The following is a 19,545-nucleotide window of genomic DNA, read 5'->3' on the forward strand; positions in this document are numbered from 1 at the left end:
AGTAGCATAAAGACATCCGTGTTTTTGTGTTTTCTACAGTTTTATGCCAATTATCCTTTTTAAGCACATTCAGAGTCATGGTAGAGCAGAAAAGTCACCAGAATGTCTGCTTTGTAAGGAAGAAAGAGGGTGAGAACTGAGGAAAGTAGGTGTGAAGCAGGTGAAGATGCACAGAAAAAACTAAATCTGATACAAGCCATTTATCAGTTACCCATTACTAATAAACAGTGGAAATTTAGAGCAAGATGAACCTGCACCAAAAAACATCTAAAGCTTTTGAAAACAAGCTCAGTGAATCTGCACAGCATTATCTACATATTGTTCCCTTTTGTCTAGAGATACAATAGAGTAACTAAACTCCATCTGAACATCAACCCTTGGTATAATGGGAAAACAAGGAGTCATCCCTTTCATCCTCTTCTCCATGCATGATTCAAAAGACATAATTTAGAAAATCAACTGTACATTAGATATTTCTCTTTGATAGTGGTAATTACCAATCATTTAAAAACTCTAAATATTCCCTCAAGAGTAGCAAAAAAAAAAAGCAATATCTCCAAAATAAGAGTTATGTGTGTTCGGCAAGGAAATTCATAGATAAATTTGCTGTCTTCATGAAGAACTAAGGAATCATCGCCAATGGTTCATCAAGTTATACATTTTGAGTAGTGGAAAAAGTGAGGTATAATCTGTCTTTTACAACGAGAAATGCTGCATTTCTTTTTAGTTGATTTTTACATGCATGTGTCTCTGTCTCATAAAAACCACCAGTGTTGCAAAGAATCTGTTTTTTGACTTATGGCTGTTCTGTAGAAAACTTGTCTCATTTTAATATAACTGATTCATTAAGTCAATTGCATTTTCAATTCAACAAAAAAAATTCACAAAATAATTTGAATATTCTTAAAAATAATCACATGAAAATTTAATTTTTCCCAATTTCTACTGTTTTTAATGGTTAATATTTCCACAAACCTTTTCATTTTGACTTCATCTATCTTTATTATATAGGAGAGTTTTTACACTCAAGATTAGATTTAAATTATTATATTAAAACCTGGTTTAAAACATCGTTTCCATGCTAATACCATACATTTGATAGAGGTTCTTTGTGTCAATGTTTCTCTAAATCTCATTTTGCCAAAGTGTACACAAACCAAAGTTTTTTTAATAGGAGATGCAAATTACAATTGTATAATTTATAAAAAATGTATTATTATATTAGAAGTGTGTGCAACAGAACTGAAATCGCCATGGGAAGAGCCGAAATTCTCACACTTGACTTGAAATTAGGGATGCACAATATATCCCCATCAAAAATTTGCAGCAGTATAGTCAGAGGAAGGAGTTGGCCATGTGGTTTTTATTTGGACATGTAACAGTGATTGTGGGTGATTTTAACTGAAGCAGAGAAGTAATATCAGTTTCTCAAAGGTGTTGTGAAATATAATAACACTGGTAAATATAGATAGGTAGCCATAATAGCAATGTTAACACCAGATATTGATTTTAGCACATTTTCATTTTGGTACATCCCTAGTTAATATACCACAAACTCACTTAATAGTATTATCAAAATATATCTAAAAAGAAATATTAAAAGCAGTGATTATTTCTGTTCTAATAACATTGTCTTTAGCATTCAACATTATCTTGACTCGTAGACTTAAGTTTTAAACATACACAAACTTAAGTAAAAAGTTTTAGGGCTTATGCAGAATTTGACTTAAATCGCACTACATAGAAATTGGATTTTTGGGGGCTGGGGGGTTTGGCTCTTTTAACACATTAACCCAATGCACAAGTATAAAAAGAACCAATATTAGCAGGATAATTAGTAGTGCCATTTGCTCAGAGCCTGTAGTCAGCTGTTAAACAGCTTACACAGTCATTTTAAAAATGTTACCACAATAGCAGAGATGGGCAGAGCAACTGTACTTAGTAGAACATAAACACTGGGGGTTTTGTGATCAGAAATCTTTCCAGACAGCTAAATCTGTTTTTCTTCTGTGCATGGTATGGAGACATTCACATTCAAAGTGATCCGATTGCATTGATACTTTGGCAAGTGAATATACTTTAGGATGGTTTTCCTCACACGCCATCAGGGGTGGCTTGAGACAACTGCATGCATTTGTCTGAACACAATATGTCCAGGGACATGTACAGTGGCTACCCGTTGACCTGAGGCGACACCACTCAGGCAGCAGTTTCTTGCACCATGCAACCAAAAAGCAAATGTCAAAAAATATGTACGTGGACACAAGATCAATTTATACACTCTATACACCTGAAGAGTAGTGTGATATAAGCAATTCATATTTGAAAAGTAAAAGTGTGAGAATCTGAGGAATTCTGGTGTGTTGTCAAACTAATCGAGGGCTGATGTGGGCAGTTTATAGTGTAAACAAGCTACTACTTATGTAAGATTAGCACAACTAGTTTGCCTTTTTTAACACTTTACCACACAACATGCATGTTTATGTTTTTCAGCTAAGATTCTGTATCTACATCTTCTTTGAATACTAAAACCATCATAACGCATGAAAAATAACATTAAACAGCTTCATAAGTTCATTAGAACCAACATCAGTCAACATTTATATCTTGTGTTAAATCACGGTTAATTTTTATTTGGCTGTAGCGCTGTGAATAAAATGATAAATGTAGGTGATTAAAATTGTAAAACCACTGTGGCAGGGTTTTGATTGTGCTTTATTCATTTAATCACAGTTCATCATACTTCTTTTAACACATTAACCCAATGCTAATGTGCTTGGCTACCCATTAACGTGATTACTCTGTTTGACTGAGATATGTTGAAATTCATGACCACTCTTCACCATGTCAAGCCTTGTGAGAGTGCTGCTGTAAGCTTTAATGTACAAAAACAAGTGTGTTCAGTACGCAAGTTCCTGCACAATTAATCAAAATAATTGCCTCTATGAGATCAGTCTAAAATAAATGTTGCAAATTAGTTCATAGTGTTAAAGATGACACACCTCACTGAACTACATGTAAGGTCACATTTTACGTACAGAGGCGTACAGAGGCTCACAGAAAAGCTCCCAATCTGGTTTGTATATCGGTAAGAGGCATGGATTCTAACAACACTGCAGTTGAGTGGATATTTAAGTTCTTTAACACTAAGCTTGGTTTTATTGAAACTGGCTAAACAGTGACTCAAGCAAAACCAAAAAGAATTAGTGGGAAAAAAAAAAAAGATTTTCTGGAGGACATAAAACATGACATTCAATTCATCAAGGAACATGCCTGCATCTGTTAAAAGTAAAAAGAGCAAAACCCTAAATGGGTGCTTTCCACTGCCTGTCTAAGTGCATCATTCCAAAGCAGTAAGACTACTCATCCCTTTTCCCCTCCATGCACCACAAGTCCAAAACAAAAAAGCCAGTGAGTGCCACGCCTTGCCCTCCTTCTTATCTTCCTTTACACCTCTTCAGAGAGCAGAAAATCTATCTCTGCCTTCTTCCCCTGACAATGGTTCAGTGGCCATCTCTTCCTCAGTTTCAGCAGTCCTGCCTCTATGTCTGTGCCGGGGCCTTTTAATGTTCTATTAGATCGGCTATTGATCAGCCGGTAGCTCAGATTACTGAGACCAGCGTCGCACAGGTAGCAACCTTCTGTTCATACTGTGTAACTCTGCATCCCATTTGGGATGCTCTCTTTGTGGTTGAACGGCTCGTTTCAAGAGCAGAAGAATGAATTTACAGAATTCTCCTGAAGACCAGAACTCTGGAAAAGTTTAGCATTTTGCGTAAGGTTTACACTAATTTAATGCTTGTACTAGGTTTTTACCTTGGCTTTAAGAGCTGTTCTTGACAGATTTCTTCTAAAACTCACTATCCCTGCCAAAGAATAGCATTCCCAGAGCATGACTCAGCCACCACCATGTTACACCTGGGTAATGGTATGTTTAAGGTGATGTGCAGTGTTACTTTTCCACCACAGCGTTGCACGTGCAGGCCATCTGGCCTCTTTTCTACATGTATGTTGTGCCCTTGACACAGCTTGGGGCAATTAAGATCGTCTTATGGCTCCTTTACAGTGGCAACTAGTTTACTGTTGCCACTTGTCCATAAACTACTTGGTTGAACTGGATTTTATTTCAAGGTACAAGAGAAAAAGGGATTCAAAAGAATGTTACATTTTCACTTGTAAAAATCTAAACTGTGTATGATTACCCTTTCCACTTCACTTATACTCTAGTTTGAATTGTATCGCATTTAATTTAAATAAAATCAACTGAAATGTTTTGTTCTGCTATACAAAAAAGCTCAAAGGGAGTGAATGCTTTTGCATGACTGTATAAAAGCTTAGTGCTGCTGATTGCTGGAGCATCTATATAAGAGATGCATTATTTGAATGAATAAATCATTTTGTTAATAAAAAGAGAATAAGGCTCCTTTGAGGTTCTGAGTGATCTTGGCTAAGACGATGCGGGCGCAAATCTATAAATCTTCCAACGTTCTAAATCCAGCATCGTATAATTTTATTTAATAGCACTTTAATGTCTCTCTATTGGATCTTCTGCTCTTTTGCGTGCATTTTTAACATAGGCACACCCTCCCGCTATTAGTATTCAACTTAATGCATTCATGTAGGCAGTAATGTGATGCGCTGAAACTAAGGAGGAGAGAAAATGACAGTTATATTGTGGATGAAGGTCTGGATCAACTGAGCACGCTCCGGCTGCTGCAAAAAACACAGACGGGAGGGGGGGAGTGGAGGAGAGTTGATACAGGCTTGAGCGCATTGCTATATGAGAACAGTGAGTCACCACTCTGCCAAGCATTTATAAGCCTCTGAATGTATGCAAAACACACAAGCTCAACCGTTAACTGCATTAACAATGCATCGAGCTGAAATGTGTTTAAAGGCCTAAAAACACTTACAAAATATTTCCACAATTAGCCCACATGTTAAGATATTTGTTGGGAGAATCCAAATCCAAACACATATGTACAAAACAGCACACATATCAGCCTCTGAATCGGTATTAATATGAGCAAGAAACAATAGAATGAGGAAACTGGCAGTGATGCTTTATGCAGCCAACTGATCCCATGGGATGGTGCTGTCAGCGCCTTACCAGGACGGTGTTATGGACTGCAACCCGTCTTTCCTCCCTTCACAAAATGTCATCAATATGCGCTGCCAGTAAAACGCCCTTGAGACAAATTTTCTATGTGATTCCCTTTTTCCTTTTGTCTGCCTTCCATTTGCTCATTGTGATCTCTGTTGACAATTTGTGAGGCTTTGCGTGAGAACGCTTTTCCGCATCGTCCACATGAATTTGGGAGTTGGGAGATGTGAGGGATTGCTGGAGTGTGTGGCTTCTCCTTGTACTGTGTCAAAGCCATCCATAAACACCAGCCTATAAAGTAAAGCTCCATGGAACAAAAACATATGAAGTGAACTGATGATGGTGCTCAAGAGTTTTGAAGTTATAGACACTACCGTGAACACCCATTCATTCTCAACATTTTTAAACCTTGGCACACTTAATCCACAAAATTAAGTATGCCAAGTGTGGCAGTTTTTTTATGGAACTAAAAGACTGCCACTTTTTGCCTTCCCCTTTAACATGTGAAATAGAAGGCAAATTATTGATTTGTCTTTCCAATAAAAAAATCTATGCATTCAGTCTATTCTGATCTTAGGCCACTGTATGAAATCCACAGCCATAAAATATATTTTTATGCAGATGTGCAAAACATTTTATAGTGAAGAAAACTAATACTTCACACCATCTGAGCACACCATCCTCAAGGTGAAACCAGATGGTGGCAGCATTATCTGGTGGAGATGCTTTTCTTCAGTTTAAAATGTGAAGCTGGCTAATCCCTCAAGAAAGCCTGTGACGATATGCAGAAAAATTTGACACTGGAGCTGAGGTTGGTCTTTCAATAGTTCTGTAATGCTTTTCATACCAATACAGTTAAAAACAGAATGGTTTAACAGAAAGCATTTTTATGTGTTACCATGGTGATGCTTTGTCAAAACGTAAACAGATCTTCATAGATGGTCTCCATCCAATCTCATTGAGATTAAAGTGTTTGGTAAAGAAATTCAGGCTTTTAAACACACAAGTGTTTGTTCATAACACTTCTTAAAAAAAATTTATAAAAAACGTACTTGCAAAAAGAAAAGCACAGAAAAATCTACAACACACAATTCCTACATGTCCATACCTAGGTGAGCTACAAAAATTAGACCAGTTCATCCACACAAACTAAAGAGGGACAAACAAAATGACTTACAAGGAAGGTGCCATTGGTCTGAATGAGCATCAAGAACATGAGACTCAATGTTAGTGCATTCCCATAGTACCAATTAGGATCAGTCAGGCCTTAGCTATTACCTTCTGGAAAATCTATAAGCTGCACAGCATAGAGGCACAATGGAGCTATTAGCGGCTAACAATGGCGGTAAAAGTGAAAATATAAAAAGAAGTCCTATTTAATTATCTTTCAACAGTCTACTGCCACGTATTCTCACATTTTCCATAAACACAACCATTTCTAGACAGTTTAAAGAAACTTTTACTTGCTTTCGAGGCATTACCAGTGGAATAACAGAGTGTCCACACTAAAAGAGATTGATTACCTCTAGGTTCTGGGCTTGGACAGTCATGGACAAGTGATGGACAGCTCATTAGCCAGATGGCAGTTCTGAGGGGGGCTGGATGGCTGCCTGGGGCCGGCTCAAACCATGACCACCATGTTTTGTAGCAACAATGCCTTTCCAAAGCTGTCTGAACAGTCAAATCGGGAGGATCATTTAAAGTCGGGGAAAGTCAAAGGAACAAAAAAAGACAGAAGAAAAGCAGGGTTGAATCATATGGAGACAGTTGTGTTTTTTTTCCAGTCAGACAAGTTTCTTATTCATTAGCTCAGACAATGATGCTCATTACAAAATACCAACTAATAAAAACAATTGGTTGGTATTGTTTTGTATTGTTCTTTTGTGGTACAATGAGAAACACCAATCATGCACTTCCTGGCTGAAACAAAGTTTCAGTTCAAGGTCTGACATGTCCATACTGATTTTTTTCAGAGGACTTTAACATATAGAAAGATAAAATCAAACAACAGTGACAGAAGAGGAAGTGCCCTAAAACCACAATAAAATGCTGAATATAGATACATATTACAATGGAATATCTAAAGAACTGGACGGCAAATAGGACAGCACAAGAAGACACATCAGGACACCGATTACCCCCAGAGGGCTTTACATTTGTTTAGACTGAGTCATTCTACCAGAGTCACTATGACTGACAAACCAAAAGCCACAACAGACAAGACGGGGTGATGGAGAGCATACAGAGATGAAGGAATCAGATCTGGATAGGGGCCAAATCCAGCACCACCACAGCTATAGTGTGTGAGAGAAATACAAAAATACCGTATAAAAATACCGTATAAAAACCTCTGTTACATTTCAGAATAACCATTCTTGGTCTTGGGCAAACTGCATTACATTTAATAAAATGTGAGTTGTATGAGTATTTTTTTTCCCGGCACAAAAATCCGAAAGAAGATATGCAGGAAGCAACATGAATCATGGTTTTAACTAGGTTGACAATGAAAAGAAAAAAAAAATGAAAGCAGGGGGAAAAAATAAAGGAGGAAGCCACAACGTGGGAGTGAAGGGAGAAGAGGAACAAGCAAGCAGCATGAACAGTCTGTAGGAATAGATCTCGCTGCTCCAAATGTATGCCGATGAGTCACAGAGCAGGAGGCCTGCGATGTGATGGAGTCGGATCTGACAAAGATCTGCTCACAGCACCAAAACCAACCACTCTGTGGATTAAATCATGCCTCATCTCATTTATGTTAGAGAATGCACGCGTCAAGTGAAGTAAAAGAAGGGGGAGGAGGAGCAACATAAATGTTTTATCCTTAAGAAAATATTCATTTCTACCCCTAACAATCCCTGCTCTATCTTGCATCTTGGTTAACACTTGAGGGTTGGGGGTGGAGATGTTTTTTTTTTTTTTCCTTTCTAGTTCAGAGAGGTCTGTAATCAAAACTTCACTGCTTTAATCAAAGTGACAGCAAACTCTTCAAAGCAGATATGACATTAAATACTGCCAGTACCAGCTAACCCACTTTCATCTTATGTCATATACAAGCTAACCCAATACTTTGAAGTGCATCTTTAATGTGAAACTATCACTTTCAAATACAGATGGGGTCAATCCTTTTGATAATAGTAAGATTTATGCATGTTCCATATAGAGCCTTGCAAAAGTATCTGTAACCCTATAGCTAACATTTGTTCAAGTCACAGTCATGAACTAATTATTTAATTATGATTTTATGTTGTTTGCCAACACTTACAACAAGACAACAAGACTAGAAGATATATTGTACATTGTTTTTGTAGAGTACAAAGATATTCAGTCCCCTTTCCTCTGAAATCCTTAGATTAAGTTCTGTGTAACTATTAGTAGTACAGAACTCAATTGTTAATCTGTGTCCAATTCAATATAGACATAAAATTAGCTCTTCTGTGAAGACCTCACTTGTTTGGTATGACTGTTCACCAAGACATAGACAAGGCAAGGAGAGGCTTAATCAGAGAAGGAGCCCAGAGGTCTGTGGTAATTTTGAAGGAGCTGAAAAGATTTACAACTCAAGGGGGAAATACTGTTGGCACGACAACCATTAGTAATGAACTCTACGTTACCATGAACCAATGGTGGTCGCAGCATTATGCTTCAGGGGACACTTTTTTTTTTCTTCTTTTTTTAACATAGCCAATAAAGCTCATCAGAGTTGATTAGACGATGGTTGGGTTTATATATTGGTCAATCCTGGATGAAAACCTATAGGTTCCAGAAGACCTGAGACTGGTGTGGAAGTCTCAGCAAGACAACAACCGTGAACATACAACAGGAGCTACAGTGAAACAGACTGAAAACTGAAAACAGATCTAATCTCTAGCAAGGGTTAATAACTGGTTTATTCATGCTTTTCCAAAATAATGTAGTTGCTCAAAGCTGGTAGAGTAATACCTCAAAAGACTTGCATATCTGCAAAAATATATCATGACTTAGTTGAAAACTAAGTAATTTCTCTTCCAGTTTACAATTTTGCACAATTGGTTGGTCTATCACATCAAATCACCATAAAAATACATGGAAGTTTGTAGTCATAATGTTATAAATTGTGAAAGTTAAAATAGAATAAATTCTTCTTATTCACCCCTTCATCATATAGATCAAGCAAAAAATATACTGCAACATCACTAAACAATGTTGTTACAGAACATTGTTTCACCTAAATCAAAAACGTTTCTGACGAAAAGCTGCCCAGAAATCTCATCAATATGTTAACATGACAGTAGTCTGAGAAACAGCTTTACTTAAGAACAGAATAAAAGAAAAACAAAAGAAAAAGGTCAAAAGGGTTATTGGATGTTTTTTTTCTTCTCCTTACCAGTCTCTTTGGTAAACTTGGGTGTAGTCTCTCTCAGGTATTACTAAGTTTAGACCTTTGACTACCTGATAGGCCATGCCATTTAACTCCAATATGCAGGACATAATGAATCAAATTATGTAAGCATAACAATCAGCTTCAAAGCCATTAAAATCTCATGCAACACGCTCACATTTCTCTCTAAAACCTGAAGCATTAAACATTTTATGGTCATGCAGACATTTCTTTTCAACAACAATGACAAACACAAGCACAAAGCCTGCAGCTTAAAATGAAAGCAAGAGGTTTCATAGACTCAGAGGGCAAGGAAACAAATGATGTAGTTACTTTAGGTTTCCAGTGAACCTATAGTACCCAAGCAGCCTTTTAACTGTGCAAACAGAGCAGGTGACAGATTAGCTCTTGCACATTGCTTGGGAATTGATTTAAGCCTCGGGGAACAGAGGATGATAGCAGCCAAGAACAAACTTTAAGAGAAAAACAAAATGAAATGAGAAAAAAATATATATGTGGAACAGCAATTTAGCAACAAAACAAATCATTGAGTCTTAAAATCCACGATGGAGAACGCAGTGCTAAATTTGAGCTGATTTTCATTTGTGCCATTGTTGAAGGATGAATAAGCGGTGAGCAATACAGCGATAAAGCTTGTCTTTTCAACAACAGACGGTGATCATAACGCTTCATGATACTGTCATCCATTTCTCTCACTTCTGAAAGCCTCGATGCGGGTTTAGTGTATGCGTTTATAATAAGATCCCAGAGAACTGAGAACTCAAGGATGAAATAGATGAATGCCTCGCTTCTCGAGAGCACGTTGCTTGTGTGCAGCACGACTGCTGCTCTGCATGTCACATCGGCTAAAAGGCTCAGTGAGAGGGTGTGAGGCACAAGACTCCTGATTCCATCACCAACATGGAATTTAAACAGACCCAGCTTCAATGTCTTCCTTTTCGACTTTACTCATTTTATCTCAGCAAACGTACGCTGCTTATACAGCAATGGAAAACCTATTGCTTGGCTTTTTTACTGCAGCATCTAGTTAAATTAACAACTGGTGCTGATTAGAGAGATTCTGGCAAATGCACTGACAAATTATATGAACTAATGGAGGGGAAAATCCCAAACTGTGGAGTAATCTAGCCCAAGACATTAGAATGTTCAGAGGTGGTTGGGGTGAGAGACAAAAATTTAGACATTTTTCACCAGAGTTTGTATTAGAAATGCAATGAAAAATCTCACATTTCAGCTCGATCGGCCATTGTGGAACTGGATGTTTTTCCTGATTAGTGAATGCAGCTTATATAAGCACTACCACGCTATGCTGACAACATGGACGCCATTACGGAATGAAGAAGACTCGCAGCTTGCTGCTTTCTGCATCAATAGGATGTCTAAAAATTATGTCAGATGGATCACTGAAATTTACTAATCTATTTGAAAAGTAACCATTTTCTATTGCATGTAAACACTTGTGTGTGGTTCATTCAGGCGACGAGAATGGGATTCAGTGGCTAAACACAGTGCATAAAAGCAGGTCTGTTTGGACCGTTTGAGCTTTAAACCTCTTATGACATTTTAATTTATGATGAGTTCGGAAATCTTGACAGCTGTCTGAAAATTTTGTGAATTAATGTAAGGATCCATGTTTTCCACAATGCTGGAATGACCTACCAGAACAGGAGCCCTATCCTGCCTTGCATCAAGAAACTCTTGAAAATCCAATATCAAAATACCACAAAATTAATATCCATACATTTTACAACTTTTATAGTAAATGTGTTTTAATATTTTCGCATAATCAGTTTTGCTTATGGTCTTAACTACAGCAATTACATCACAGGTGTGTGCTGTGACAGTCTGTTTGCTACTTATTGAGCCCCCTCCATCAAAAGGTCTGTTTTAAATGTCTCCCAGCCATATCTACAACATCCTGAAATTAACCCTTTTAGTCCATGTTTTAAATATAAATTAAATGGGAATAACTCCCTTTGAAATTCCTTTTTCTAAGATGCCCTGTTTTAAATTTGAACCTACATACACAATCTTGATATAACATAAACGTTCTTTAAATACACTTTCAAGTGTAATCCTTTAAAATACAAAATTTGGAGATTCTTTTGAAGGTACACATTTTAACTTAGTCATATCTCATTGTGTGTTTGTGGTTTCAACAGTGCAACCTTCCGGTCAGATTCCTCCAGCCTACATTAGGTGACACCTTTTTTTTTTTTTTTTATCCTTTCAGTGAAGAGGTACTGGAGAAGGCGGGTATGCTTGGGAAGAGAGAGCAAGCTCGCTCTTATGCATCTGCTCTACCTGCATTATGTCAGTGAAGATGAGGTGGGGTACAAGCAGCATCAACTCACCAGATCTGTCCATCCTGCATCACTCTGAGGCACCTGATTTATCACAACGACATAAAAATGTACAACACTCATGAGAGAAGATCAGTTCTGGTCTAATAAACAACAAATTACTACAGTAAGGCAATGACGGGGTTTGAAATCATAAAGTAAGATTTAAAAATGAAAGGGGAACAGAAAGGGTGAAGTAGTGACATCGTATTGTCGAGAGCTGCAGGGAGTGGTGCAGGCCGGGCTCAGACACAAACTGTGATAATAAGGTAATCAACTCAAACTCCCTCTTTCATTTTGCTCTGTTAAAATGAAGGAGGGACAGGGTAGAAAGAGATCTGACCCACGCCGACCAGAGGAAGAACTCCACTCTACTCGTGCGTGGGGAAGAGGAAGGGGGAACACAATGGGTTCATATTTGGTGAGGTAATGTTAGTCCGTGGCCACAATTGTTCAAACCCCAAGTTTACTTATCCAGCAAACATCACCGCTCAGCGAAACCGAAGACATTCCGCTGCACCACATTAAGACAAACTGAAGTTTTTAAGTTCTAATGCTGCAAACAAGCAACCGGTTTCCGCAGTTCAGACCCACAGCAGCTAACTTACCGGTGGCTAACAGCGGAGCTAGCTACTTGAGCAGTTCCAGTTATACAGTAATTCTGTTCAGCTGTGGCTGTGCTTCATGCGGGACACCACGGTTCTACGCGTGTCGGTGCCAAATAAAATACATCTCCCTTCTGTTTCAGTGGCAAACGTTACAGTTTCCATGTGTTTTATTTTTATTTTGTTACCTTGCGTCTCCTGGTCTCAGCAGTACCACTCCAAACAAAGCATTGGTATATGACTCGGAGGTTTTGTTTCCAATTGTCCACCTTATAACCGTTCACATGGGAGCACCCGGCCGGACTCATGACAGACAAAACATTCAGGATGGAGTTTGAGGTGACAATAAGGAGTCTCCTGGGTTATTCACTCAGCTAGGCTACCTAGCACTACTGTCTGTGTCCAGAAACGGTTTCCGTTTGGAAACGGGACAATCGGTGTAGTATCCAAAATGCTCCTCAGGCATCTGATAAACTCAGTCGTTATCAGCTAACTCTGAATCAGTTCATGTAGCCATCTAACAGAATCCTGAGTCCTCTGAGACTCCTATTCTCCTCTCTCTTTTGACAGTTGTCTTTTCCTTTAACGTTAGCTCCACTTCCACTCTCACGATTAGTTAGCCTGCTAACTCTCAACTATAGCTTCACAATGCCCGCCCATGTGGATCATGATTTGTCAACACAAAGACGTGACGTAGCTACGTTCAACTTTGTTGCACGTTTGGTGCGCTGGGTTTTTGGCCCGGCGTGTTCCGTCTTTCGGAGTTTGGAATTTTATCAATGATGTTTTCATTTGCGGGAAATGACACACCTCCCATTCAGGATAACCGGGAATATATGGACAATCAGGAATTTGTAACAGTGTTATTCTTGAATGGTGTAAAGTGCTTCCATGAGTACAAGAGTTTGCCCCATTTAATTTAAGAGTCGCATCGCAGCCCAATCATTATCTCATTAAGTCCAATAAGGAAAGGTCGCGTGGTTCTTTCAGATTGACAGGTTTCTTAGTTGTTGCAATTTTGTTTCCTAACCCAATTATTTTACATATTCCTCTAGGTGTCTCATCCAGATGTTAAAAATAATTGAAAAGTAAATGTATTTATAGTTTGCTGATCAGAATACCCTTGAAAGTGCGAAGATTATTTTAAAGTCTTGACATTTAACTTGAAAATAGTTTATTTATTCATTCATTTGTCCAAATCAAGCTTTTTTCTTATAATGTTGTTGACCATTTCCTTTATTTTGTACACTTACTTTGACTGAGTCAATCAATTTTTATTTTTTTCTTTCTGTCCCCTGATTTACTTTTTTTTATTTAAATAGTTGCTTGTTTGTTTGTTCTTTATATATAACTTGTACTGTTATGCTATGATATAGTGGTAGTAATTTTAAACTATTTTCTAATAACCCCATTCTGTGAAACATGATTTTTAATTATTTATTTATTTAAATTGACTTAATAGGTTTTTATTGATTTACAAATGTTTTGTAACTGCTCCAACAAACAAATGGCTCATTACCAGGACCCTGGCAAACTTGATGACATACTGAAGAAATAATTCAAACATTTTATTTGGTTGTATTGGAGCAGGAGAGCATTGATTCCCTTCTGGACTTTAATTTTTGAGAGACTTTTGGTATCTTTTAGCCCAAATAATTAAGTTCACATAAACAAGGAGCACAAACAATACTATTAGAAGTAAATAAACTAACATTTGATGTGTTCAAAGTAGCAGTAAAGTTTATTTTTTTTCTTTTTAAAGGGATGTCATTTTCTAGTGCAGAGTTTCATACCAAATATGTACAGTACAGACCAAAAGTTTGGACACACCTTTTAATTCAATGAGTTTCCTTTATTTTCATGACTATTGACATTGTAGAATCACACTGAAGGCATCAAACTATGAATAACACATGTGGAAATATGCACTAGACAAAAAAGTGTAAAACAACTGAAAATACCCCTTATATTGTAGTTTCTTCAAAGTAGCAACCTTTTGCTGTGATTACTGCTTTGCACACACTCTGCATTTTCTTGATGAGCTTCAAGAGGTAGTCACCTGAAATGGTTTTCACTTCATAGTGTTCCCTGTCAGGTTAATAAGTGGGATTTCTTGCCTTATAAATAGTCATGAAAATAAAGAAAACCCATTTTAATTAGAAGGTGTGTCCAAACTTTTGGTCTGTACTGTACATAGATTCTTGCTGTAGCACTTAGACTTTCAGAGACCCAAATATGGAGACGCAGGGTTCAGTTTCTATGCTCCACTTATCTGGAACACAATTCCAAAAAACTGCAGAACAGCTAAAACAAGGAGTCCCTTTAAATTTAGGCTAAGTAACACCTGCTTAGAATTGCCTTTGATTCATAATAACTGGAATGCTGATCAATATTTTTAATATTTGCTTGATGATTTTGATTACTGCATTTGACAAAAATGTAATATTTACTGCTGCTTCATAATTGGTTACTGTATTGTGTTTTTATGGTGTAAGGCACATTGACCTGTTTTGTTGAAGAAATAAACCTGACTTGAATTAACTTAACTTTAATTCAGTCCAAGGTTTATTTCTCAGATCTAACCTCGCATAATTATGCTCACCATTTAAAAACGGCCTGTTTCATTACACAAATCCTGGGAATTGGGTTTCACTAACCAATTCTTTCTGCAGAAAAATCAGAGGCACAGATTCAATGAAAACCTGAAGAGAATCCTCATATCCACTTGGGGGACGATATTTGGATTCACTGGTTAAAGCCTACCACCTAGTGGAGGTTTCTAAGGTCGCCTTAACGAGGCATAAACGAGAAAATTTAGTCACTATTGTCTCAGTTTGAAATGATAAGTAAATCTTAAATAGCAGCACTCTCTACTTTCAGGAATAACTTGCATAAAACGAGCGCTTTAACTTTAAGATTAAAGTCTATTGTGGTAAAGATATCACTAACAACTGAGTAGCATGTTAATATTCAGGTGATTAAATGTAAATCCTAAATTTACAGTACAATAAAAGACCTTTAGCTACAAGAAAGATACTCAGAATAGAATACTGTTTTTAAGTCAGTTTTAATTTATGACTGTCTCCTGGGAAATGTCAGATGGTTGGTAGATCAAGTAAACTGGGAATATTGAAGTTATTGGCCTTTATTTAATTCACAAAATATATTTACTACCATATCTGTATTATACGTCAAAGAGGGTAGGCTCTGGGAAAAGAAACAAAAAACAAACAAATGAAAACATAACAGAAAAAAAAGAAAGAAAGAATTGCGATGAATTTTGTTGTGTTATTCCCAGGTTTTTGCACTTGGGGGCAGTGTGAATCTAGTTTAAATTTTTACTCTCGTGAAAAAGAGCATCCTTTAGTTTTTAAATAATGTGTCAATTTTATTTTACCGATAGGTCTTTGTAGTTAATAAGTTGCTGTCAGTCTGCAACAAGAAACTGAAATACTACTTTGAGTTTGTCTGGACACATAGATTTTTCATGCGTTCTTTCAATCAATGGACACTCATGCCCACATTTACTGGCTACTCATTGTCCGTCGTAATACAAATCAGCATCAAACATGTTATTTGGCAACCTTTACGTCCTTTAAATATAACCTGAATAAATAAGTTTTAATCAATCTCCACATCTTTCCTCAATGACATTTACTGTTTAGATTGAAGCTGACATTTTTAGTTCATGTTTTTTAGCAAAATTTTCCTAACCGCACCCAATAAAGTTTCGCTCCGGGAAACATGCTGGACGATCTTCACTGTGTGTGCCTGTGGGGGTGTGGGTGTGTGTGTGTGTGTGTGTGTGGGAGGGGGGGGGGGGGGGGGGGGGGGGGGGGGGGCGTGTGTGTGTATTTTTTATTTTATTTTATTTTTTATATTTTTTTACCATGTAAGAAGAAACCAAAGCTGGAGTTTGGGGTTAGACTGCGAACGTGGAATGAATAAAAAAACCTGATGAATCTTCTATGTAATGTTTTTCATTGTGATTTTCCAGGAAAGAGAACAGATTAAACCCTCTTGTCAATATATTTTGTTTGTCAAAGCCTCGAAGCAACAAAACAGCCCATCTGCTATTTAGAATCAGAATCGGTGAAACATAAGAAACAAAGTATCAGAACCATAGTGTAAAGTGCATTCATACAAGCTATAACTTTTCACATATTGTGAAATTACAATCACAAACTTCAATATCCATTTATTGATCCATCCATTATCTATATCATGTAAATCACTTTGAACTACCTTGTTGCTGAACACAATAACACTGTGCAACACAATAAAATCCTCACAGGATTGCAGTCATCAGGCAAGAGGTAGAGTACAATCTGGACAGTTCACCAGTTCATCACAAGCCAACACAGGGACACGCAGGACAAGCAACCATGCACACACACATGACATTTTATGTGTAGACTAACACAAAGTGGTGCATATTTTTGATTTGGAAAGACAAAGATGGTTGTCTGTTTTGCATTGCTTCTAGCTACTAACTACAGAAGAGTCTACAGTTGCCTTAAGTGAATGTAATAATTTATGTTGTAGGCTTTGTAAGCGTGATACATATATATATATACAATAGATCACAAAGGAAACTTTTTTTCAGATCACATAACTGGATTGCAAAAAGCTACTCCAGAAAGATTTTGAAATTATTTCTTCACATCGTACCTTTACAGACCGAAGCAATCACAAACAATGAATGGATGAACAAGAGAAAAAGTTGAACCATGAATCAGTGGAGAACTTTGTTAAATAATCAAGCCTAAGTTTGAAATCTGTTGTAATAAGGTTGAATTATTTTTAGTGGCACTGAACAGGAAACTTGACCATCTTAATCTATAAATACTGGATATTCACTCAAAGTAAAATTAAGTTCATATTTGCAATCAAGTGTTTACAAAGGGCTTGATTGTGTCTAATTTGTCACATAGGATGCATTTAATTGAAATAGTCCCAAAAACTAAATTTAAACACTGATTTAAATAGCGTATAACGTCAGTGATTGGCCACATCTTTCACATAGAGAAGCGTGCTAAGATTAGCCAGCATATTGTCAGACAGGACATCTGCATATTGCTGGCTGTCAGCCACAGATGCTGGGATATGACCCATCTGTTGGAAACTGTCAGCTGCTCTTTTACGTCATTACAAGGTGTGGGCAGGGCAAGCCCAGTCACTTGGGGAGTGCTATGGATGGGTTCAAACGGAAGTCTCCCAATGTCACCCAGGCCAAAAAGTTATCCAAAACTCCCCTGATAGTCATAAGGCCTCTGAACTGCATGTGAGACATTTCCAGAAAGATGTTTAACTTTTTCTCAAACATGGGAAATTCTGCAGGGGCCAAAACATGAACCACAAATAACCATAGAAAGAATATTTTTTAAAAAGGGATTTCAAATATACATTACAGTACTGTAATATTCACCATAACTATGTCATAAATCATGTCAATACGCATTCATATGCATTCAATATGCATTCATTCAAGTGAACTTCTGTCACTTTTTTAAAATATATCAATCAATCAATCAAATTTTATTTGTATAGCACATTTCAGCAGCAAGGCATTTCAAAGTGCTTTACATCATATCAAACACAGAAACACAATGCAACACAGAATCAACAATCAAAACACGACATTAAGTCAGGTTCCATCAATAAATTTGTAATTGATTACGTTTCAAGTACAATCCTAAACAGGTGGGTTTTTAGTCAAGTTTGCATCCATAAAAGGTTTACCTGTTACACTCCTACTTACGTCGTTATATGGAACAAAATACCTATTGCTATTTTTATTCCCACTCACGCTCACAATCACACAGTTTAAAACAATGTAGACAACATTTTAATGGGCTTCTGGCACAAGGCAGACAGTTGTTGGCCTATTTACTTGAGGTTATGTATGGGCATAACTTGTGGAAAAATCCAAATTGCAGTTTAGAATTAATCATAGCTTTATTTTCTTTTTAAGTCTGGCAAATGCCTTATTTGACAGACTAACTAGAGTATTTATCATTTTTTGATTATACTACCACTTCTATCTGATGTTCTGTTTTCATTTAGCTATGTTTGATATTTTAAAGTTTGTATGTTTCCACAGAGAAGATATTTTTGCCTATACTAAACTTTTTGTAAAGTTGTAAATTGCTTAGCACAAAACATTACATTTGAGACTTTTTTGCAAACAACTGGGGGGAAAAAACAAACTTTTTATGTCACTTCTAAGAAAAATGTGTGGAACACACAAAAAGTGAGAACCCTATGGCTTAGATGTAATTTGCCTTCCCCCCATGATCATTAAGTTAGGAATAAAATCAGAACAAAGGACACCGTTCTACTTAAGTATGTTTAAGAAATCATTTACAGGCACACATTTTTACGGTCTAATAGTTTTGGTGTGTAAAGCTATTATATTTAAGACGACTGGTACTTCACACTTTATTATTAAGCATGCATTCAGGACAAGTGAAAGCATCACAGTCATAAATTGAGCAATTTAAATCTGACTTACAATCTACTTTGTGATATTGGAAATGATGTAATTAAATTGGTATCTCTAGAAAAATACTAATATATACATTGATGGTAAATTAATTTGTGTTGTATTATTTTCTGGGTTAGATTATTGGTGAACTGTAAGTAGTTGTTTCATCTAGTGATGTGTCGTTCATGACCGAGCCAACGCATACGGCTGGCTGCCCGTTTTTTCCACCTAATGCTGTATGATGTTCTTATGCATTTTAGGGTACTATTAACCACATTGCTTGATATTGGTTTAAGGCTCTCATTAATGATATTAATAGTCCGTCAGGCACAATGATATAACAAGATCAGACAATGAGCTTAAAAAATGGTTGGAGTTTGTGTGAAACGAAAACAGTTGGAGTTGGAGGGTTGGTGAAATCAAATGTGACAGTTTGCATATACACTCATTTAATATGAAAATATTGTGTCGAAAATTATGTTATCAATATATATATATATTTTTTAAGAATACTCAAAAAAACAATAAAGGAAAGTCCGTCTGGGAACCGCAAGAATCATCTCGTTTGTGAACTGAGCCAAATGACTTGGATCCTAGAAAAGAGCCGGATTCCCCATCTCTGACGTCAG

The 19,545-nt window shown here is 36.9% G+C and overlaps 1 protein-coding gene across 2 annotated transcripts in view; it reads right to left on the bottom strand.

Annotated features, from left to right (window-relative positions):
* LOC116735588 (ubiquitin carboxyl-terminal hydrolase 22) overlaps positions 1-13,075 on the bottom strand; it is a 28,996-nt gene extending 15,921 nt beyond the window's left edge. Inside the window, exons 1-2 of one of the 2 annotated variants that reach the window (XM_032587566.1) lie at positions 12,618-13,075; positions 11,837-11,869 (exon numbers count right to left, since the gene is read on the bottom strand). In XM_032587566.1, the coding sequence (XP_032443457.1) occupies positions 11,837-11,869; positions 12,618-12,737 (153 nt within the window). In that variant the 5' untranslated portion in view covers positions 12,738-13,075. The remainder of the gene's footprint in view (positions 1-11,836; positions 11,870-12,617) is intronic. The other variant, XM_032587567.1, reaches the window with a different exon arrangement.
* Between the last annotated feature and the right edge of the window lie 6,470 nt (positions 13,076-19,545).

This window comes from Xiphophorus hellerii, chromosome 16 (assembly GCF_003331165.1).
Source record: "Xiphophorus hellerii strain 12219 chromosome 16, Xiphophorus_hellerii-4.1, whole genome shotgun sequence".
NCBI classification, from domain to species: Eukaryota; Metazoa; Chordata; class Actinopteri; order Cyprinodontiformes; family Poeciliidae; genus Xiphophorus; species Xiphophorus hellerii.